Here is a 24418-nt window from a genome sequence, read left to right on the forward strand (position 1 = left end):
TTATGAACGCTTCCTTCCCAGGTGTTTGTGGTGTTTATGCATTTCATTCACCTGTTATTATTCTTTGTACTCCAATTGTTAGAATACAAAATGCATTTTGGTTTTATAGTTTCATTCAATAAGTAAGTCAATAAAAAAAGTATGTTCTGCACAATAAAAACAATGTGTGTCCCTATATTACAATGTAATGTGTCCCCTCATTTTGTAATAATTAAATACCCATTCACATGTATTGTCTTTTGACCCTGCAAACTCCCCTCTTCAGACCAGCACCCTCTACTCACACCTAACGTCTTCACTGTATTGTGGCGACTGAGCTTTTGCAATGGCCTCCCCAAGCAGAAGTAGGAATAGAAGGAAATAATTCGTTAATGAAGTATGCATTTATTTATTGAAATAATGTTGTACTCGTCTGCATGTATAGTATGTTAAGTTATAGTTAAGATTGAAGTTAAGCCTATAAAGCGCTTAGGGAAAATTGTTGTTATTAAGTGCTTTAGAAATATGTGTTTATCATTATTAGTATTATTTCTAGATCTGATGGATGCATTCCGAGACGCTTCTGGTTCCTTGTCATACTGTCAGCTGCAGTACTCATTGGTTACGTTATGGTGACGTCACAAATACACACCCGGATACACACGGTCCCGCCGTATCTACCCCAGTGGAATACACGTCCTCCCGCCCTATGGTATGCATCCAGCTCAGAACAGGGGCGGTTCAAGGGAATCATTTGGGGTCCGTATAGTCTCCTTTTCAGAAACTTCAGGTTTTTGAGAATTTGACCCCCTTTCTCTTTCCGATATAGTGTTTTGGTCAGAGGTTAGAGTAAAAGTATCTTAAGCGAATACAAATATATGTAGTAGTATTATATTGTAAATATTGCACAAAAGGTCAACTGTTATGTCAAAGCCTCACTGTCCTACTTGTAGCTACTTGCTCCCTCTATACAGAAAACTTCCCCAATCGGTGCCTGTTGGTCCCCCATGATCCTCTTTTTCTTGTGTTATTTGAGAGCTGATTTAATGAGATAGCCACCTGCCAGTGACCTCGCTGTGTTGTCTAATCTCTTCTGGCCCAGTAGTGTTGACGGTCTTTAAAACAAATTATATATTGGAACATATAAGCACAAGCGTAAGATACATCGCAAGAAGAGGATGTGTTCAAAGGTAAATTAAGTAAAGGAGAGGGAGAAGGATAGAGGGAACGAGTGGGAGAGAGTCAGAGATAGAAAGAGATAAAACGAGAGGGAAGGGGCGTATCGAGATATGTTATGAAAATATGAATACCATTTTTATCATAATCGTTGCACATAAGTATTATTTCTTATTATTAAAGTGTAGATATCAGTATTGAAATAGGATTTTTATTTTTATTGTTTTCATTCGTTACATCCTAGTGAATGCTTTGAAGTGGAAGACGTTAGCTCCAAATTACAGAATACTACATCGCAAAATCAGACGACACAGAAACACGACACGTTGAACCACCTTATCCCCTGGAATGATACCATGTAAGTATCAGCTAGACGACTTACACATTACAGATCTACTTTGATCATTATCCAATAGTCAATGAAAGTACACCGTCAGAATTAATAAACCTTTTGCTATCATTGTATTTTCATTACCATCATTGATAATAAGACTAGGAAGAAGAACAATTATACTGAACAAATCAAATACTAATGAATATAATAGTGATGATGATAATTATATTTCGATCTGACTTATTAATTCAAAAGATAACCTCTAGATTTTCTTATTTACCATAATTTGAAAATGAGTTAATTCAAGCGGGTTGACCTTTATTTGAGAAACAGGCTAGCTACGCACTATTATTCGTAAAGGTTGTTGTTTCAATGCGGCGTAGCAACTAATCATATTGATTTATTAACATACTATGTTTTCATTTTTTCTGCTCCTCTGTTGATTTCCTTACTAGCAAACTGTGGAAGTTCAAAGATATTAATGATCATCAGCTTTATCTTTATGAAAACTTATTAAAGCGGAATTGGACTGCGGACCTCACAATTATGGAAACTTTCAGGTGAGGTCAAAATCATTTTTACTAAATGACAGCAGATAACATCAACAACATAATGAACTAAAATAATATGTATGCAACGCAACTTCTGTCCAAAGTGTAATAATCGGGATTCAATTCAATTCAATTCAATTTTATTTCGTCCCTTAATGACACGGAAATTCATTGTTGGATTTTACATATTGCGTTTTATATAAAAAATCATGTAGAAAAAGACATCGAAAGCATGATATCGACACAATGCACAAAATATAAGTAGTAAAAACACCTCAATATTTTCAACGTAACGTTTAATAGTACACAGTACCCCAAAACCTGACCCCGCCCCTATCCCTAAAAATCCTCGCACCCACAGTTTTCTTCTAGAACCGCATCGGACCGGAATCATACCAAACACTGGCCTACTGATGGGGGAGGGGGGGGCTTGGGGGAAGTGGACCCTCAAATAAAATTCAAACGTGGTTTATTTCTAATTCGATACCAATGATGTACAAATGTTGCTGAAATGACATGATTTTTTTATTTTTTCTTCACACTTTTGTCCATTATGCCAGAGGCGGAACTCCCGATGGGGGGCACATTTTCACGTACCCACAAAAAAATCCCCATATTCATAGAACAAGTGCCCCTTTTCTTTTCTGATAACTGTCCTTTTCGTCTCTTTACATATGTGTATGGTGAGTACGTCTTTTCAGTTGAGAGAAATTGGCCTTTTCACCTCTGACATTTTTGCTATTTTTTCACTTTGACTCGAGCCGTTTTTCCTTTTAAATAAGTGTACTTTTCCTTCGTAATAAGAACCCCCTTCCCTTTCTTTTTAATGCCACTTTTCACCTCTTATAAGTGCCTCTTTTATTTGACACGTGCCTCGTTTCCTTTCTAATAAGTACCATATTTCCGTCGGATAAGTGCCCCTTTTCTTTTTTATATGAGCTTCTCCCCCTTTTAACATTTGATAAATGCCGTAGCAAAATCTGATAGGCGCCCTTTTCATTCAACATATGCCCCCATTTCCATTCTCACATGTGTTTTTTCCAGCTGTATTGAGTATTCCTTTTCAGGTGGAAGAAGTTCCATTTTCACCTCTGTCAATTGCCCTTTTTACTTTAACACGAGCACCTTTTCTTTTATAACAACTGCCCTTTTCCCTTTTGATAGGTGCTTATTTTTCTTTTCTCCATAACATACACCCCTAATTCAAGGCGAAATAGAGCCCCTTTTTCTTTTTTCTATTTATCCTATAGGTCGCTTGCTACGCTCGCTCGCATTTATAGTTTTTATACTTATATTACTTATAAAGAATTTGTCAGTCTTTGATCATTAGATTTGGCTTAACACACATCAGGTTTTTTTTTTTGTCTTCTTTTAAAGATGTAATTTTTCGCACTTGGGACCTCACAAATCTACAAATTTTGGCTCGCTCGCTTGAACATTAATATACATACAATCACACCCAACTGGAAAGTCTGTTGCTTAATTAAGCAGTATCTTGTATCTTGTAAAGAAAGTAACAAATATTGATGTCATGGCGATGTACGGGTATATACCAATGTCTAAAAATGGTGTATGTTTTTTCATGTTTCCCTTTGTAGGTGCCCCTTTTTTGCTGGTGATCCCCCTCCCTCCCCCCTATTTTGGAAGACGCTCCGCCGCCCCTGCATTATGCTTCTTGGTGGTAATGCGGATTTTTTTTCCTTCTTTCTTCTGACCACCCAAACGTTTTTGCTCATTACGCCACTGATACCAAAGACATTATTCTCTTAATACACAATTTGCAGACAGGCGCTGGCCAAATACCGATCGGAACTAGGAGACAATGCTCAAATTATTTTGCACAAAGGGAACACTAAAAGGAAACAGAAAATCAACTTCGTCTTTCATAATAGAGTCGCGGCAATTCCAGATACCATTTTCGAACAACTTCCAAAGGTGAGATTTTGTAACAAGGCAATTGAATGAAATGATAGTTGGGTCTTTTTTACCCATGTTAGCCACATCAGTATATATATATATACATATATATATATATATATATATATATATATATATATATATATACAGTGCGTCCCAGAAAAAACGAAACCGAGAATTATCGATGTTTTATCATAACTTAGTCACAGATATCATCAATAAATGACACATATTTGGAAAGCTTAGATCTTCTCTTTCATTTGATGTAAGTCATATGATGCATATTTCACGCATGAGTGATAAAAATAAATTTGAAGAGAGGAAACCAAAAACTTATTTGGCGGACTGTATCTAAATTTCAAAGAGAAAATCGCATTTCTAGAAAGTTGAGTTTCTGCCATTTCATATGACACCTCAATCAGGAAAAATGAGCAAGGAATGACAAAGTTCTGTTTATTTAAAGTAGTGCTTGCATTTCCATAATTTTATCAAACGAATTCGTTTTCACTGGCTGCCTGCCGTAGCAACTAGCAGAATTGACAAAAGACTTAACTCCGTTTCGTTGACAATCAGCCATGAACCTTCCCCAATAAGTTTATTGAGCCGCAATCATCGTGGAAGCGAAATAATAGGGACTTTTAGATTTGCGTGGACTGACACGTGTGACGTCCATTCACGGCAGTGCATTAACAGGACGTCGATCGTAGCGTAGACCTATTGTCTTCGTGCGAATCTAAAAGTCCCTAATATAGTGAGAGTCCTCGCTAAGTCGTGTGGCTAAGGAAATGGCATACCCGACACACTGCTCGAGTGTCTTGTTTTAAATAATGGCGAGAAGTAACATGAGATCAAATTTGTTTGTAGTATAAAGATTTCCTGATAGTTTTCCAATTACTCTTTGAATTTAAAAAAAAAACCGCTTTCAATTAGATTACATTTAGACTTATTTAAATAAAGTTTCCAAAACTCGGGTGTATGGCTCATTGATTCCTTGTTGACTTTACGAACCGACGAAGCTGTTCATTGGCTGCGAAATGCTACTTCCGCGTTCGAAAGCTGAGACGTTTTCTGAACTCTTTGTACGCCTTCACCGAAAGATGGCCCAATAAGAAATACATTAACAGCAGTGCACTGTGGTAGCGATACAGGTAAAATACCCCGCCTTTAATGTAGGCCTAATAAACTCATCGCTAGCTTAAAGGTATTACAAGTTTTGGGACTTTTGAAAAATGGGTGGATAGTGATTCTTTACAATTATGATATATTTGGATGCCCCTGTGGGTGTAATAAAAGCACTATAAATTTTAGCCTCTAAAACGCTTCTGTTTTCGAGAAAAATTAAAACTTAAGATTTACCGGTGCTCCCGATAAATTTTGATAAATTTCAAATAGCTCCTACGGCCGTACTATGGTAGCTGCGACCATGGAAATCTCAGAATATGTAGTTGTGGTATATAATTTGCAAATGGCAATAGCTAGACGGTCGATATTAGTCAAGAAACATTGCTTTATAGCTTAATTAATATCTTGACCTTGAGAGGGAGCTATACAACATAAAGTGATTATTATTTATAATTTCATAACTTAAGACTCGATTTCGACCGCGACGACGATCACTAATATTGTAGGATCGCATATGCTTCCAATATGTTCATTTGAACCAAATTCATGACCCCATACCAAAACTTTGTATTACCTTTAACGGTTAGAAATCTCAATATATTTTGAAAACGGTATTTGAAAAATGTAGTCATTTCTTTTTTTTCAATTGACAGTAATTTATTTTTCGCAATTTTCTCATCTACATCCGTGCACAGACCAATCCATTTCCGCAAGAAACCAGATATCGATCATGCGCAGTCGTGGGAAACAGTGGTATAATGCTAAACAGCAGTTGCGGAAAAGACGTCGATAAACATGATTATGTATTCCGGTAAGTAGTATCGGGTCTTTGGAGTATTAGGGTTACGATGCTAAGGAAGCACATGTATCAATACTTGGCCAATCGTTGCCAGAATGTTGACGGTGAACCCGTTTATTTGTTCAGATCATAAAATTTGGGGAATAATAATAATCAGGACTACACCTTCAATAAAAATTACCGAGAGTCCTTTTCAGGACTCCTCAATCCTCCCTCTCTCTCACATGGTGCACCAGCAAGCCTACTGTATAATAATAATAATATTCCGCTTATATAGTATATTTGCAGTAGCACGTTTATCATTGACGACTAGCATTTTGGCGAGTCAAACAATCAGTACTGCTTGTAAGTGTCGGCTTGCATGGTAATGTAGATATACAGTAGGCTTGCGGGTTCACCATGTGAGAGAGAGGGAGTAATCTTTCTTGAGGGTTTGTAGTCCTGAAAAGGACTGTTGGTATAGTCTTGAAAAAGACTGTTGGTCCACTCCCGCCACTCATCCTCTCCAAGCGATATAGTTCTCCTTACAACTATAAGCTAAGAAAGATACCCAAAAATCTTTACCAAGACTATAACAACAGTCCTTTTTAGGACTACAAACCCTCAAGAAAGGTTACCGAGTCCTTTTCAGGATTCCTCAATCCTCCCTCTCTCTCGCATGGTGCACCCGCAAGCCTACTGTAAATCAGTACATTGTTAATTATAAATATATCGGTTACATAGAAAAATAAATCTCCAACCCCAAAATACTGAGTTGGCCTATCTTTTCCTTCCTGTCATAAAAGATCAACACAAAACAGTATATCTTATCAAAATTAACAAATCTTTGTTCATTATTTTGGTTTAAAGATTTGGATTCAAATTTCACGTCTGTTTGGCATTATTTTCATTTGCAAAACAGTCCAGATGTAATTTATTACCCCTTCTCAAGGCTCACCTTTACATTATTTCAGCTAAATGATAATAAAAATCGACTCTCACTCGCGCACAAACCAAATAATGAACAAATATTTGTTCATTTTGAAAAGACAGACTGCTACAAAATGACCCTTAGTACACAGATGAGATTAAATTAACTGTGACATTAATATCTCTAAACAAATCAAAGTGCATGCTACTGCTACTAGGTCTAGCGTACTCGCACTGATTTGACAAGCTTTTTCCATTCAGTAATATTCTCCATGATCTTTGAGAGTTCCTACCTCGGTAGACAGATGTGTTTTTTCTAACTGGTCTATGGAAGTCATTGCTGGGCGCCCTTTGGTGCGTTTGCCCCTTGAGGGCTCCCAGAAGAGCATTTGTGAAATGATTTCACTCTTGCTCCTCAAGCAAAGACCACTGAATCGGAGGTGGCGGTCTCTCAGTCTGTCTGCGATCGGTGTAATGTCCCTATACAACTCTGTGTTTGTCATAATGGTCCTTCCAGCTGACATTTAGTGCTGTTCTCAAGAGTCTTTTATAGCTACCATCAAGTTGTTTTTCTAGGCTATTCGTCAATGTCCAGGATTCTGATCCATAGAGCAGTACAGTTTCCACTGAAGCCCTAATAAAAAAAGGACTTTCAGTATACCGTGGTTTGATTTCCAAATGGCTGTCAGCTTGTTCAAAGCCATCCAGGCTCTCGCCTTTCGGATATTCAGAACTTGTTTTGACTGATCAACCCACGAGCCAAGGTACTGAAAGTCTTGGACCTGCTTCAACTTTGTCCTGTCAGCAGTACAAATCTCGCCTTCACGGAGGTTGTACATCATGAATTCTGTCTAGTACTATTTATTTGTAGACCGACTTGGCTTCCTGCAGACTCTCCTTGTTCTAAGAGCTTCTGTGCCTTTTCCAGATTGTCTGAAATCAGTGCAATATCATCAGTAAAGTCGGCATCTGTGATCATTACAGTGGGATATCTGCTACTTTTCCTTTCCTTTAGGGTAAAGCCTAGATCCTCAAACCCTTCAGTAGCCATTCTTAGAGCATAATCCAATGCCAAGATGAAAAGGTATGGTGCTAAGGTATCTCCTCGAAGCACTCCTGCTAAGATGGTAAAGGAGTTAGTCTCTCCATCTGGTAAACGGATTTGAGCTGTGGTATATTTGTACATCGCCCCTACTGCTGTAACTATGGCCTGTGGTATTCCGTAGGCTCTTAAGATCTCTATCATTATCTAACTATTGATTGAATCGAAGGCCCTTAAAATCCACGAACGTAAGCACTGCTGTCAGATGTTTTGCTTTAATACCTTCAACCAGTCTTCACAAAGTTAGAATTTGCGCTACTGTAGATCTTCCTGGACGGAATCCATTCTGGTTCTTGCGGAGAAAGGATTCCAGTTGACAACGAATACTAGTCAAAAGCATTTTGTTTAATACTTTTGCAGGGGTCAGTGCATCAGAGTAATAATATACTTGGGTCAGTGCTATACCATGGTTGTTTTGAGGGGTACTGAGATCTACTTTTTGGGGTACAGGGATGATTATGCTCCTAGACCACAAGTCTGGTTTCTCACCATGGATAAGCGTTCTGTTACATACTTCCAAAAGCTGTTGGTCAAGGGCACCAGGCTTCCATACCTCTGCTGGGATTCCATCCACACCTGGCCATTTTTTATTGGAGAGGGAGGGGACTGCCACTTTGAGTTCTCCAATGGTAAATTTGCTTGTTTTGATTGGGAGTGTCTCTTGGACCATCTTTCTTACTGGGTTGTTGTTATCTGGTGGAGCAAGGTTGACCAAGAAGATTAGAAAAGTGATCTTTCCACTGGTTTAGTCTCTCTTGGGGTGTTTTACCTCTAAGCTGATCCACTGAGGTCGAGGGCTTTCCAGTGATCTCTTTCACAATATCCGATACTTTTCTAGTCTGCTGTTGGACTACACCAATCTCGATCTCAGTGCATTGTTGAGCTATGTAATTTGACTGCTCTTCATCGTATGTATCCTTGAGATCTTGGCTTTGTCAAGTGTTTCTGCATGTTAGGCAGTTGGTGCGCCATTCTTGTTATTGTATGCTTCCTTTAAAGGCATTTCCGTTTCTCCCTGATCTTTTCGTTTTCCCATTGCACCCGTTTCTTCTTGCCATTTCTCTTTGGTACGTATTTCGTGGCTGCTCCTTCGTGTGCTTCCATAAGTGCGGAGTAGATATCATTCGCTGTATGATTCTCGATACCCTGATACAATGCTTCAAATCTGTTGTTTACCTCCACTGTATATGCTTCCTTGATACTACAGTCTGGTTTAAAGCGCTGCCAGTCATGAGGAAGATTTGATTTGGCTTTTACCTAATGCTTGTTGCTTCTCAAGCCTAGTTGCGTTCTGGTGGAGACAATTCGATGGTCTGAGTTCAAAGGGCCAAAATAGTTGTAAGCTTGACAGTCGTTCACACTTCAATAGGATATAGTCTAGTTGTGCCTGGCTCTAATTTGGGTATGTAAATGTCCACGTCTTTTCTTTGGCTTTTTGAAAGCAATCAGGTCACATTCGAATGTCATGTTCAGCAAGTACTGCCCATTTCTGTTAGTTCTATTGCCAAAAGTAAAACCCTTGCTGTCTGCAGAGCTAACCTGTGCATTCATGTCACCACAGATAATCTTCATGTTGTGCAGAGGGATCTTTTTAATGACATCAGACAGTAAGCTATAGAAATTTACAGCTTCATTTTCTGGGGAACAATTGATTGGACTTTAGCAGGTGATAACAGTTGGAGATGAATTTCCACTGAACTTGGCTAGAAGTATACCTTTTCAAGGTATTACAGTGACTTATAAGCAAAAGGACTCATAAATATACCGACCCCTCCGAATGTGCTGTTCACTGTATTATTGGTGCCTGAAGACATTTTCTTCAGCTTTTCTTCAGCTAGTGCTGTGAGTTCTCCTTCTCCTTTGGTTTGAGGGACCGGACATTAAAACTCGATATTAGAGTTGCTGCTTTGCAATCTATGAGTTTATTTCAAGATTTGGATTTGGAACCAGTATTCAATTTTCCGACCTCAGCCTGGTTCGTCACTGGGGGACGCGGTTTTTGTTCAACCCGGCAGGTATCCGTTTTTGTTGGTTCGTCTCATCATTTCAGTGTTTCTTAGCGTTCTAATAAGAATAAATTCAAAGTATAGCAACGATAGAGGCTCGCTACACCATCCATGCAAGGCAGGGGAGGTGGATTTTCTCTGAGCTACTTAAAAGGGGTTACCTATATACAGAGCCGCATACCACTAAAGTAGATGTATATAACAATAATCATCTTATGGTGTAAACATACATTATTTTATGAAATAAAAGCATCCTTAAAGTATATCAATGACCATTGTTTTAGATAACTCTCCAATCAAACAATTGGTGTGGTTAAATTATATTCTAATCCGTACCCAAGGTCTCAGCTAATCGCTCTGCAGCTACAGCAACCGTACAGCTATAAAAACTTCCTCTATAGCTCCCAAGATCGCAATGTTGACCTGATAACCCCAAAGTGCCCCTTTCCCTGTTAAAGTACTGCCCCTTCTCTTCTTGCCCATTTTTACTTTGACACGAGCACCTTTTCTTTATAACGGTCCTTTTCTCTTCTGATGCATACTTTTCCTTTCTCCATAACATGCGCCCCTAATTCAAAGCGAATGAGAGCCCCTTTTCTTAAATTTTCCTTAAAGCTCGCACGCTACGCTCCCTCGCATTTATAGTTGTTACAATTATGTTACTTATAAAAGAACTTTTCAGTCTTTCTTCATTAGATTATGCCTAAAACTCATCAGGGTTTGCTTTTTGTCCTCTTTATAAGATGTAATTTTAAAAAATGAATTTTCAGACCATCACACCCAAAGTATGTTACTTCAGCCGTATCTTAAGCCAGGTAAAAAGAGAAACAAATATTGATGTCATCCTTGGTAGTGTAATCACAATCGAGACAATGTAGGGGTATAATATATTAATGTCTAAAATGTTATAAGTGCAGTTTAAGATTTTCCTTTGTAGGTGTCCTTTTTTTTTTATTCCAGCAGTGCCCTTTGTGTTGGTGCCCCCCCCCCCCTAACACACTTTGGAAGACGCTCCGCCGCCCCTGCCTCGTTTACCCATTTATTGACTGACCGATGAGAAGTCCATGATAGTGCACAACTATCAATACCCATAACAAACCAATACATTCTAACAAAATCCTACAAACTATACAGTTTCATGGGCGCCACCATCTTTTATCCGAGCACCCCTCCCTAGAAAAAATCCTAAGGGAATTTAATGTGTCAGTTTGTGTAAACAAAGATATGTAAGTTGAATTTCAAAGAGGATGGCACGGGCCTGAATCCGCCAGTGCTACATAAATTTCGTATATTTTGTGCATCATTCTTTTCTTTTTTCTTCACCCCGGTACGGTCACAGATGCAACCTAGCACCTTTATTGCCGTTCAAGGTAGACGCCGGGATGAAAAGTAATTTGACAACGATGAATCCTAGTATGGTGCTTGGACGGTAAGATTTATATTGTTTCAACTTATCTTGTTATGCCTCGGCCACAGAAGGTTGTGCCGGAGGCAATATGTTTTCGGGTTGTCCGTCCCACTTCTCTTGACCGCAATAACTCGTAAACCCATTGAACGGATTTTAACCAAATTTGGACCAAGTGTGTAAAAGACGGTACTGATTAGATTGTGGGTGTAATTAGTCAACGGTCACATGACCTACATTTTCTTCTCTCTCGCAGAACCTTTTCTCATTTCCCCCTCGTTCTTTCTCTCTCTCTCTATCTCTCTCTCTCTCTTTCTCTTGGTCCTATTTGATCTCTTCCCCCATTTAGCCAAGTTACAAGAAGTACATTTTCTTTCTTTCTCTCTATATTACTCTCTCTGTAATTTACTCTCTCTCTCTCTCTCTCCCTCTCTTTCTCACTTCAGTCGCAATGTCGTATTAAATGTTCTTCTATTGACACCCCTATATATAAATCATTTGTCATTCGACCCAGCTACAAAGCACTCAAGAAGACGCATAGCATCAAGCAGTACAACGAGGATATTTCGCAATATGATGGCATGTTATGGAACCCCTGTTTCGCATACGAAGGCAACGGGCAGCCCACTCTGAAAGCCTTTTTAAGTTTTAAAGGAAAGAAACCGAAGATGGTGTGTGGCAATCCTCAGCACTTCAAGTCTGTGTTGAACTTCTGGCAGGAGAAAGAGCTCACCAACAAAATATCTACAGGTGGGTATTACATCAAAAGACGCCATCATCGGTGATTTGATTTGATTTGATTCGATTCGTCAGGTATAAAACTCATTCGAACGATTCCATTAAACATGTGTCGTACGATGTCATTGTGCCATTTCACGTTTCATTTCATCCGAAAATGAAAATCTCTGATATGACCACTGACATTTAGATCTTTCGGAGGCTGACGTACGTTATGGAATTGTTATACCCAGATTATTTAAATTTCTGAACGAAAGCAACAATGGAAAGACATCATAATGACACACCATAAGAAAGTGCAAGTAAGAAAGTATTAAAGTCAAGCACAACTTAAGCAGTATACAAATGGAAAATACAATTTTCTTCGTTCAAAATACCAATATTTCTAGATATTATTTTACAAACATTATTAACATGCAGCGTCCATTTAAGTTTATCATGTACTATCATTCTCAGGCACTTCGCAGAAGAGACTTTTTGTATGATAGTATTATCAGGTACAATATTTACTGGTGATTTATCAATAATTATAACTAAAGAGCATTGGATTTTTGTAAATTCAATAAAAATTTATTTGCCTGATCCAGTCATAACCTACTGAGCAAACTTGAGCGGGGCTGATCGAGGGTGGAAAAAACCGGCAGCAATTCCATCACTTTTGATAGCAGATAAGTCAATTCTGTAACCATTTTTTGAAAGTAAATATAAATTATTAGGAAGATTGTAACATTCCCTTTGCAATGATGCCAACATTATTAAGGTTCCAAGCATTTTTAAACCTTCACTCTGAAGAAGAAAAAAAAATCCTTTCATCTTTCCCCTTTTCGTTTCTCAAAAGTATCGTTTTATATCAAGCTCCAAAAGTCATTTGTAACAATATCATCAATATTTTTATCCAAATTGGTTTTTAACAAGGTACCAATATTAAGATCAATATCTACATTATAGACATGCTTTATCAAACCATCGATTTTTCAAAAAAGGGAATAATCATTTCACATTTCAAAAAAGCATGAAATAAATCTTCTTTACAGCCACATGTTTGATATTTATCGGAATTACTAAATCCCAATAAAATGATTAAAATGATTTTATTTCTCATGCAAAACATAATACAAGAATAATTATATCACAAAAAAATATGCAATGAAACGACGAAATATAATTTGATTTATTGGTTTCTGCATCTTTTTTCTTTTTTCATCATACATTTTCATGAACATAATATGGTTTGATACAATATTTCAAGTGTATATAATTTTATACAGATAATAAATGAAATTAAACACATATATTGAATTTAAACAAATATATTGAATGTATAATTAACATACATTAGATGCAGGAAAGTGGAAAAGAAAGCACGAGAAAAGAGGAACTAACTTGAAGCAGAGCTTGCTGAGGTGTTAACATGAACAAAGTATGCTTAGAAATTGATTTAAAAAAAAATTTAATGTAGCTAAGAACTGAACGATTTCAAAAGCTCTATGAAAAGGAAATTAGATCAGTAGAATGAGGGAGAAAGAAATTGAGAAAGAGATTGAGCCGAGAGTCAAACAAACCAAGATCGTGACACGTCTTCCACAGATCTGGAGAATTATTTACTGTTTTTTTTTACATCAAGAAAGCGGTGAGGGATATTTTTGAGACGATATATTTTAATTTAATAGTGTACATTGAAAAGAAATAATTTCAGAGGATTTTGACAAACAGACCGAACGAAAAAATGAGTCAGAGTGGTAGCTCGACTCCGCTTGCCGGACCTAGCGCCACGTATGCAGGAGCCACGACCATTCGATAAAAGGGTATGCAAATCAGACTATTACTCAGGTGATTGCAGTCACTTAAGTCGATTCGACAACTAATGGTCGTTATTTTCCCAGTAAAAGCCATTTTCAAGCGCTTTCGTTTTGAGGGAAGTTTTAAATTAGTATTGTATTTCAAATGCCGTTGAAATTTAACCTTTTCATTTGTTGGGGCCTGCAAATGGGACATAGTACCTTTAAGGGTGAAAGAAAAAAAGAAAATTATCTTTATTATTATTATTATCATTATTATTATACAAATAATGCACTGTTGTGAGTGTGTTAGCGCAGGGCCAGTGCACGAAGTTTAGTCAGTGCCCGTAGTGATAATGCACGCACCCGCAGGACAAGTGCGTTATCGATATCACAAGGACTAAACTGAATGCACTGAAACTGCCCTAACGCACGAGAAAATTCATACGAGGTCGGACGGCAGTAACGTTAATAACGACGGTATAATTAGTTCATCTTAATAGTCAAACATTCAATTTTTGATCATCGCCATACCGACCAATTTTCAAATTTAGACAAGGTCTTCTGTTCTTGTTTGCTCAGATCAAACACTTTTCTGTCTGGAGTCATCCTACAACCTTTGAACCAGGGTGAATCGCTAAGATACTTGTACGGCTTCACATCTCGTTTCTCATGGAGATGAGGTAGTGCTCTACAGAAGATTGTAGGGCGTGTCGGGAAGGTGAGCACCACTTCTCCTTGACTTCGCCAGTCCTGGAACCTGCGATAGGCCTCGTCGTCTTTGTCGAGGCGATTTAGGTAGTCCGCTAAGTCATCAATGGATTTGAAGTCGCTGAAATGAATGTAGGAGTTCGGAGGCGCCACCGCCTGGTAAGATTCCTTCCGCGAGCCAACTACGACCGGCACCGTGCCGTAGGACAGCGACTGGAGCCAGAACTTTTCCGTGATGTAGTCTTTACACTCAGAATTGGGAATGGCCAAGTAGAATTTATAGCGTGCCATAAGTTTGTTGCATTCTTCGGATCGTAATGGGAGGCACTCTTTCCGACCACATTTACCATAGTCATCGAGTGGGAGCATATCCCTCATTTGACTGATGAATTCCGTACGTGGCCAAAACGCTTTGCAGTTGCTGGCCATCCACGCTATCATGCCTTCCTTTCCCAAGAGTGGATCTTGGAAATGGGCTCCAAAGTCTGGTTGGAGCTCGCATGAACACCTGTTGTGTGAAAGGGCCTGTAGTAACCAAAAGGAACGACTATTTCTGAATCCAAATCATAGGTCATAAGGACATGATACTTGAGGCGCATAAGGTCGAGATCTCTGGTCCACCTAAGCACACGTAGCGGCGGCTCCGTGCTGAAATATATCCACGTCTGACCTGTAGCCGGTCGCAATTCCAACAACTTCTTGAATTGTTCTCTCCCTTCCCCGCGGAACTCCGTGGGAACCAATCCAAAGACAACCGCGTCTTTCCCCTCAAGATAGTCCACATTACCACCCATGGTGAGGACGATGTCACAGTCGTACCCCTCAGAAACACAATCGATGCCCGCAGCATTTAGAGGTAGATTGCTCTTTCGGAAAATGTCCATGTATTCCTTCAGTTCTGGTATGTGACGCATTTCTCTGTCGCTGCCAAATATATGTACCTTTTTGACACATCCTCTTCTGGCAAAAAGCGATTGGGGGGATGAATCATCCTCTATTTTCTCAACTACCAACATCGGAACCTCGGCACGTCTGCGAACTGGGTGTGTCTGCAAACCACACAAAATTCCAACGATGATAGTTAGGGCTCCTACAAATGTCACCAGGAAGAGCGATGTCTGTAAATAAATATTGAAAGAGAAGAGTATATCATTATCCCTATTTGCTTTCAATTAGTTTCTATAGTTACAAGACGTGGGTTGTCCTTCTCTTCCGCTCTGTATAAGTATACCTTTATTCATTTATTTATTTCTGATACATATACAGGGTACGTAGCTTATATATTTTCACCAATAGTGGTGGTTTTATGGGGCCTGTTAGGTAACAACAAATTGCAATAAAAATCATGAATATAAACTCATCAAAACAACAAAACACAAAAGAGAGTATTAAAGTATATAAGTATGCATTTACGCTTTCGTATCGTCGTATAGTAAAAAAAAAATGCTAAACACTACCCAAAAAAAGGCTCTAAAAAGATTTCATGGTATTTTAGGGGTAATGCATGGTATTTTTGGGGTAAGGCATGGTATTTGGGGGGTTAGGCATGGTATTTGGGGGTAATGCATGGTATTTGGGGGGGGCGGTAATGCATGGTATTTGTGGGTAAATTATAAGCATGGTATTTAGGGGCAATGCATGGTATTTGGGAGTAATGCATGGTATTTGGGGTTAACGCATGGCATTTAGGGGGAATGCATGGTATTTGGGGGTAATGCATGGCATTTAGGGGTAATGCATGGTATTTGGGGGGGGGTAATGCATGGTATTTGGGGTAATGCATGATATTCGGGGTAACGCATGGTATTCGGGGTAATGCATGGTATTTGGGGGTAATGCATGGTATTTGGGGGTAATGCATGGTATTGGGGGGGGGGTAATGCATGGTATTTGGGGGGTAATGCATGGCATTCAGGGGTAATGCATGGTATTTGGGGTAAATTATAAGCATGGTATTTAGGGGTAATGCATGGTATTTGGGGTAATGCATGGTATTGGGGGGGGGGGTAATGCATGGTATTGGGGGGGTAATGCATGGCATTCAGGGGGTAATTCATGGTATTTGGGGGTAAATTATGAGCATGGTATTTAGGGGTAATGCATGGTATTTGGGAGTAATGCATGGTATTTGGGGTAATGCATGGTATTGGGGGGGGGGGGGTAATGCATGGTATTTGGGGGGGGGGGGGGGTAATGCATGGTATTTGGGGGTAAATTATAAGCATGGTATTTAGGGGTAATGCATGGTATTCGGGGGTAATGCATGGCATTTAGGGGTAATGCATGGTATTTGGGGGTAATGCATGGCATTTAGGGGTAATGCATGATATTTGGGTACAATGCATGGTATTTAGTAGTCCAGATTCAGTCCGTTCGTTCTTTTTATCCCCCACACACAGCGCGGTCTCTCCACTGATCGCGCAATCCCCAAATTTCCGATTCAGTCCGTTCGTTCTTTTTATCCCCCACACACAGCGCGGTCTCTCCACTGATCGCGCAATATTTAGAGGAATGGCTAGGTCTACTTTCAACGTTGAGGGTGTGTTATTTTATCAGCTGATTGGGTGCGCTAAACGAAAACGGTACAGAGGCTGGACTAGGTATTTAGTGGTAATGCATGGTATTTGGGGGGGGGGGTAATGCATGGTATTTGGGGGTAATGCATGATATTCGGGGGTAACGCATGGTATTCGGGGGTAATGCATGGTATTCGGGGTAATGCATGGTATTTGGGGGTAATGCATGGTATTTGGGGGTAATGCATCTTTGCTACAAATTATCTAAATCGAAAATGCTTAGGAATAAGATACGGGTGGATACACGAGTATTTTTACTATAAATCTTATTTTGGGATCAAAATTTGATAAATGTAAACAAATCTAGATTTTTAATTTTTTGATCGAGTATAAATTTTCCGATTAAAAAATCTCAACTGATATAGTTTTAATTATGAGTTTGGTCTAATAAACCTGATATAACACACACACATGTAATGGGCAATGAACCATAAAAGTGTGATATACTCAGAATATTGGGTCATAAAAACTAATTATATTTCAAAGTTTTTGACATACCATAAATCTGTCCATTGAAGCTCTTTTTCTGTCACACACAAGAAAGAATTGATCAGATAATGTGATGGCCAAGTCATTATGTTATTCCAAATGAACTGATGTCGTTTTACAGTATGCGCATTTGGAGTGGAGATATACACTGTACAGGTACCGTTTATAACTATGGCGATTCCCACTAATTAGCAGTATAAGTCCATGTGGCAATACTGAAAAGGCACACACCACCTGTGATAAGATCTTTGATATAGTTAGGACCCGTCCCTGAATGATCCCTAGCGTACCCGGACACCTACCCCCTGTACATCCACCTCCCCGATAACCACCCCAGTCAACTACCCCCTATGATAAAAATCTCCTTTTTCCCTTTGTCTCTGCTGTACATGTACGTTGCATCAAGTACAAAGCCCGGATCATGCTACAGCATTTTTCGAAAATCGTTTAATGAACCTCTTGCAACAGATTTAATTTAATACATATCATGTTGCCCCCACATTACTGATTAACATAATATTGTAATTTTTGAGTAGAGTTTTCGTGCAATCTATCTCCTTATATTATCTCACTTTCTTTTTCCTGTTCCTTTTCCTCTCCCCTCGCACTCAGCTTATCTCTTACCAATCTCCCCTCCCCGTAGCTACACCACTGTTAGCATATGGGCTGAGTGAGTGAGAAAGTATTCAGAATGAATCGCCGTTGTTAAACAGATGAACCTCCTTTTGTTTGCTATGCTCATACGACATCTTCTCGCTCCTGAATGCTCGCATTGTTCAGCATTGTGAACACAAGGAATTATACTCCACACGAACGAGTCTTATGTAGGTTTCTATAGTGGACGTACAGCAATGACATTATTCATACCCTTACCAAGTATTGTAATTTGTTAAGAATGTGAAAAATCGATTAGTCCCGATTTATGTTTCTTAAGAATGTGACATAACAAAACTAACTAAATCTAAACATATTCAACAATTAGGCCCTAACAAAGTGCAGTCCACTGTCAACCTTTCATTCTCGAGTTAAGAAAATGTTGTTTTTTTACAAGGGGTATGAATAATTAAGTTGTTAACTGTATACACGATTTTCTTTTTTCCAAAAAATCGTATTCCGAAATGTATGTGAGCCTGTTCAACACGAATAAAAAAGATATTTTTAGTACAATGTGTCGTGACCAAGGCCAGCAACGGTTCTGAATGAGGCCTGGGTGATCATCAATAGGATGTGTGCATGAAGCAGTTTCAATATGGCTGCACTTGGCTCCAAATACATAGATAGCAAAGCAAAAAATTGAAAGTCTAGAACCTCTCAACAAGTTGCATTGAGTCCTTCAAAAATTGTCCAAAGTAATCCAGAGGGTATACTTGGTAGATGTGTGTGTTTATAGACACACCAATATCCACCACAACCTCACAAATTAAGCATACAAGTCAAGAGGAGAGGAGCTGCTCACATGCTGAACGCTCACTCATTCATACAGAGAAATACAGGAAGAGAAAAAAACCAAAAAAAGAAGATTGTCTAAAGTTCCCTTCATTCACATGATATGATACATTTTAAGTGAAATTTTGCCATCAAATTGGCTTGGGGATATTATATTAAATAACATGAACATGATGAGCATCGGACATTGGAGAAGCGGATCGCGAGACCTAAGCTAAATTTTGCTGTGGTCTTTGCTTCCACTCTCGTCCAACACTTTTGAATTAAATACGTCAGTACAATTATACAATGGCAGAGGAAATCGAATAATAAATGACTTTCTAGTTTTAATACTCACCTTAGATTTTTGAAAGATGGTCTTCATACTTTTGCTGCATGTATGCAACGTGTCATCAATGGGTGTATCTGGTCTAGTAAGCATATCACTGTAGTCACACTCTATAATAATCCAGCAAGAATAATTGTTTTTGTTCACAGAAATTAAACAGTAAGAAGGAGAAAGAGAGAGGTAGGGCCGATCACAAAGAGTCAAATGTCGGGAGTGGCTGTTTTGGGTACCCGGTTGTATGCAGTGCTAATGCCAGTGCAAGTACATGTATAGACAAATCCGATTAGCCAAGGCCCCAAGCTCTATGGCCCGAATTCACAAAGCAAGGTTTGAGCTCAGACCAAGGTTTGAGCTCAAACCTCCTTTTGTTTCGCCAAACCTCCTTTTGTTCTTTACAAACCAGGTTTGTAAAAAAAACGCGTAAAGCGCGTCATATGACGTACGAAAACCAAGGTTTGTCGACCATGAACCTCCTTTGTGAATTCGGGCCTATATCTCCAAAGCTATAGTCCACGCATCGATCCCTTTCCATCGCATCTACCCAATAGGGCAATACACTATGAACATGACAGACAAAGAAAGCGGACAAAATATACAGTTCCTCAGGTAGACAAAGGAACATCCCTTCACTGCTATTATGTAAAATGGTGAATGTGCATGTGACACCTGTTCTACACATTTTTACATAATAGCAGTGAAGGGATGTTCCTTGGCTTTGTCTACCTGTTTTGTCCGCTTTGTCTGTAATGTTCATAGTGATAAGGGAGTTTACAGATACAATCTGCGCATGGGCAGATAAAGGTCATTTGTACCAAAAAGGTAAAACCCACAGAGATGAATACTGGATATGCGCTCATGAAAGTTATGTAACATTATTAATTTATGCACTAACGGTACATTCTATGATACGCAGGTGGAAGTATTCTTTTCAAGAGGGCAAACAATAGGTATTCATGAAGCACATCTAGGACTTTGCCAGTTATTATTCTAATATGCTCAAAGTGGAACTTCTCCATGTGTAAAAGATCTGTGGATATTTGGGGTCATTTGTACCATGTGCTATCTGTAAACTCCCTTATACCTCAGTTTTGAACGAATGCATGTAGCCCATTTCCTGTTCATGTATTTTAAAGTTTAATGACATACAAGTAATGTAATGGCCAAAGTCTAATTCAATCGGACTGAAAAGGGGAATTTCCAGGATCATATTTTAAAAGAAAGATTAGAATTAAGATGTAAATAGTCAGAGTATAAATGCTTGTGCTCCTAAATTTAAGGGAACTAACGAAATGCTACAATTTTTTGGTTAAATTAGGCCGATATTCGGAGGTCACTATTTTCAACTAATGAAACTCAGTTAAATCACTCCATTGATGTTAAAAACTACATGTAAAATACAATGTCTTTTTTAAGTTATCCTATTCGTCATAAATCAATCCCCACTGTTAATTTAAAGAGGCTACAACAGAGCCATATATGCACAAACATTAATAAGGAAGTTAAGTCTTTTGTCAACTCTGTTTTGCTGTCAGGCAACCAGCTTAAACGAATTCGTTTAATCAAATTATGGAAATTAAAGCATTACTTTAAACAAACAGTAATTTGTTATTCCTGGCTCATTTTTCCTGATTGAGGTGTCATAATTATGAAAGGGCAGAAAATTAACTTTGAAATTTGATTTTTCTCTTTGAAATTCAGATATCGCACGCCAAATTACTTTTTGGTACCCTCTCTTCATATTGTTCTTAATCACTCATGCGTAGCATTTGCATCATATGAGCTGCATCAAATGAAAGGGGAGGATCTAAGCTTTACAAATATGTGTCATTTATTAATTATAATTGTGATTTAATTATGATTAAATATCGATAATTCTCGGTTACGTTTTTTCTGGGACGCACTGTATATACTCAATACTTACGATAATATATTGAAGAAGACTTTGACATTATCGAACATTATTTCCTTACATGTTAACTGGTATCAAAAGCAACTTGAAAGTAACACCTAGGTTTATGCTACATCAATTAGCTTTGAAAACTAGCGAACTAGCTAGGAAATGAAGTTATATTCAAGTAAAGGTAAAATCAATGGATGGGGTGCTAGGCTGGATGTAGTAAATTTAGGTGTTTGTTTCAAAATAGTAGAAAATGATATTTCCATATGTTTCGTACACAAATCACAAAAATGAGCGATTTACGGGCTGACATGCAAAGACAAAAGGTCACGTGACTTTGTAACTAACTATACGTCCGATTTTCAAAATATTGTTTTTAAAAATGCGTTAGACTCGAAAGAAAAAAGTCATGAAAGGAAAACTTTATATCTGCCGGGGTTCTGGAGAAGTCGCTAAATTACTACATGGGGTTCAAATTGAACCCCCCCCCCCCCCCGGTTGACATAGGGTTAAAAGTAACTTGAAGACAGGGCATGTCGAATAATACTTGGAATAAGTCCCTAAAGTCATGTAAAAGGGGCACTTTTCCCATGTAAAAGGGGCACTGTGCCCCCCCCCCCTGCCCCCCGGGAGCGCCCTGGCTGCATAAGCCACGAATGGCACTAATCACCACTGACCAACTTCTTAAAAATATAATGACTGTTGTTACATGACTCTGGTTTCTACTTTTCAAGCATTGCCTATTTTGTTTGTATATATTTCTTATTATCTGCAGGTTTCTACTTGGCAACCACAGCCATTCAGCTTTGTGATGAAGTCCAACTTTACGGCTTCTGGCCTTTTTCTGCGCACTATGGAGACACTAGGTCGGATGTGCCCTACCACTACTTTGATGACCTTTCGGCTGCTAAGGCTGATAGCGAGCATTCGATGAATGAAGAATTCGACCTCCTCGTCCAGCTTCATACTCTTGGAATATTGCGGGTAAATGCTGGATCGTGCAGTTAAAGGGCATGTCCGGCCCATTCGCAAGTTGGTTTGGATGCCCCCCCCCCCCCACTCCCACTCAGGGAACGGAGTGACCGTATTCATGTTTCCAAAATCTTTGGTAAAGGGTTACTTTGACGCAACAAAGTCCGGCTCGTAATACACACAAAAATCTGCCCGTATTTACTATACACACCGCACTTAGGGACCGGACTTTATAGGGGTGTTTTCAAAATGAGGGAACATTCATACGCGTACCCTAAATAACACATTCATACGCGTACCCTAAATAACACTGAGTGGGGGGGGCGGGGTTAGAATTAACAGAAAAAAAGTGAAACAAACAACAACAAAACAGCGAAAGTTTCATCAAAATTGGAAGGTTATGCAATTTCATAGTTTCATGAAACAGTGAACCTATAACATCGGCTGTTCTAGCGTCATCCCCTCTCATTTCTTTATCCGTTCTGTACATAAGTTCAACAAAAATGTCACCATAAACTCTTGTGCAAAATCACCATGTGCAAAAGTCATAATTATACAGATGTGAGAAAAAGTTCAGTTTCATAAACAAAATATCTTGTGAATATTGAGAGGATGACTACATCAACTGACTAATTTGTGAAAGATCTATATAAGATACATATCACTGTTTCATTAAACTAGAAATTGAATATGCGGGAATTCTTTATCGATGAAAAACATTTTCCGAAAAATTATCTTGATTATGTTATATTATGCTTTGATTGTTTCTCATATCAATTACTGTAATATTATTAGGTCCAACTCGTCCGATTACTTTATCAACAGAATGTTTTTACTTCAGAATTTAGCTTCAAGAATAATTTCTAATTCTTCCTTTAATGCCCCCACCTTGCAAATTGTTTATAACTTACGATAAAGATTCAATATTACAATATTTATGTTTTGTGCTGTAAAGATTATCTTAATTTAACAATACATCTACACAATACTCGTAATCCAACAAAACTTTTATTCCCGTAACTCAATATTTTTTGAAGGTCATTCTCTATTGACCAATATCCCTCCTGCACTAAAAAAAAATCAGCCCAGCACGTAATTCTTTTAAGCGACGTTATAAATCCCATCTTTTTAGTTTGTTATTCATAGTGTTAAATTGTATATAGGCTTATTGCATTTATGTTTCCTGGTTTGTTTGTCTGTTTGTTATAACTATGTATGTATTGTTATTTAAAGGGATAGTTGAGTTCTATTGCACAGGGCGCTACACAAAAATAATTTTGTGTGAGATAATAAAAAACTGAGTGTCAAATTTGAAAGAACATATAATTTAAATGACAAATTCATCTTTGTTTGATCAAAATCGGTTCAGAGACGGCTGAAGTATCCATAAATATAACGATTTCAAATACTTGTGTACCACCACAAATATTAGATAATTTGAAAAAGCCGTTGAAAAAACAAAATAGCGCCTTTTACGTCGTATTTCAGCCAATGCCGATGTTGGCTTTTTTGTTGGTATTTTTGTGTTGGTTATATTACGCACAACCAGCCGGCCCATGAATTGTTATTTTTAGTTGAATAATTAATTAACGGTCACCGTATTTTTTGGAAAGGTGGAGCTGAATTGGTATGATCGTATTGGCTATTAATGTCACACATTTTAAGGTCTAAAAATTACCTTCTTAGCAATTTTAGGTCCTAAAAGGGCACTAGATAAGAATAAGATCAATAACCATGCACTTTAAGGGCATTTGCGGTCTGAAAACAGAACTGAACGATCCCTTTAAGGTGCCAACCTACTAAAAGGCTATTTGTTCTTTTTTGTTGAACCCTCATTCTCATAATTTGGTTTTTGTCTAATTGCTCTGTGTTGATTTATATTGATGACACTCTGTTGTATATATATTTTATGGATCTTGTTTTAATTGAGAGTGATATAAACCGAACTGGCTTTCCAGCACTTTTTTTAAAAATTCCTGTTTGTATTTCCCAACTGTGTTGAACATTTTATTGTAGATTTATTTGGCTGGACGGTTTAGTGGTCAATAGTTTTATAAAAGGAGAGAATAAAGATAGAGGTATATAGTGAGATATTCCTAATTAAGAAAATAATTGTTTAGGAATTATTTATGTTTTCATTTACAAAAAAACTGTCCTTATATCTCTTTTCCGTTTTGTTATTG

General features: G+C 38.2%; 2 protein-coding genes across 2 annotated transcripts; one reads left to right on the plus strand and one right to left on the minus strand.

The window, feature by feature from the left end:
* The first annotated feature begins 530 nt into the window (after nucleotides 1-530).
* Nucleotides 531-23516, plus strand: LOC576744 (alpha-2,8-sialyltransferase 8F-like). The gene is made up of 8 exons (XM_011670213.2): nucleotides 531-691; nucleotides 1400-1513; nucleotides 1945-2049; nucleotides 3825-3975; nucleotides 5775-5890; nucleotides 11235-11324; nucleotides 11815-12050; nucleotides 22039-23516. Exons 1-8 carry the CDS (start codon nucleotides 609-611, stop codon nucleotides 22269-22271), a joined length of 1128 nt encoding a protein of 375 aa, XP_011668515.2. The 5' UTR covers nucleotides 531-608; the 3' UTR covers nucleotides 22272-23516.
* LOC105440256 lies at nucleotides 13488-19657 on the minus strand. Its single transcript, XM_011670212.2, has 2 exons — nucleotides 19376-19657; nucleotides 13488-15645 (listed from the first exon to the last, which is right to left on the minus strand). Exons 1-2 carry the CDS (start codon nucleotides 19457-19459, stop codon nucleotides 14965-14967), a joined length of 765 nt encoding a protein of 254 aa, XP_011668514.2. The 5' UTR covers nucleotides 19460-19657; the 3' UTR covers nucleotides 13488-14964.
* Nucleotides 23517-24418: the final 902 nt, after the last annotated feature.

This window comes from Strongylocentrotus purpuratus, unplaced genomic scaffold, assembly GCF_000002235.5.
Source record: "Strongylocentrotus purpuratus isolate Spur 01 unplaced genomic scaffold, Spur_5.0 spur5_scaffold_2, whole genome shotgun sequence".
Classification (NCBI taxonomy): Eukaryota; Metazoa; Echinodermata; class Echinoidea; order Camarodonta; family Strongylocentrotidae; genus Strongylocentrotus; species Strongylocentrotus purpuratus.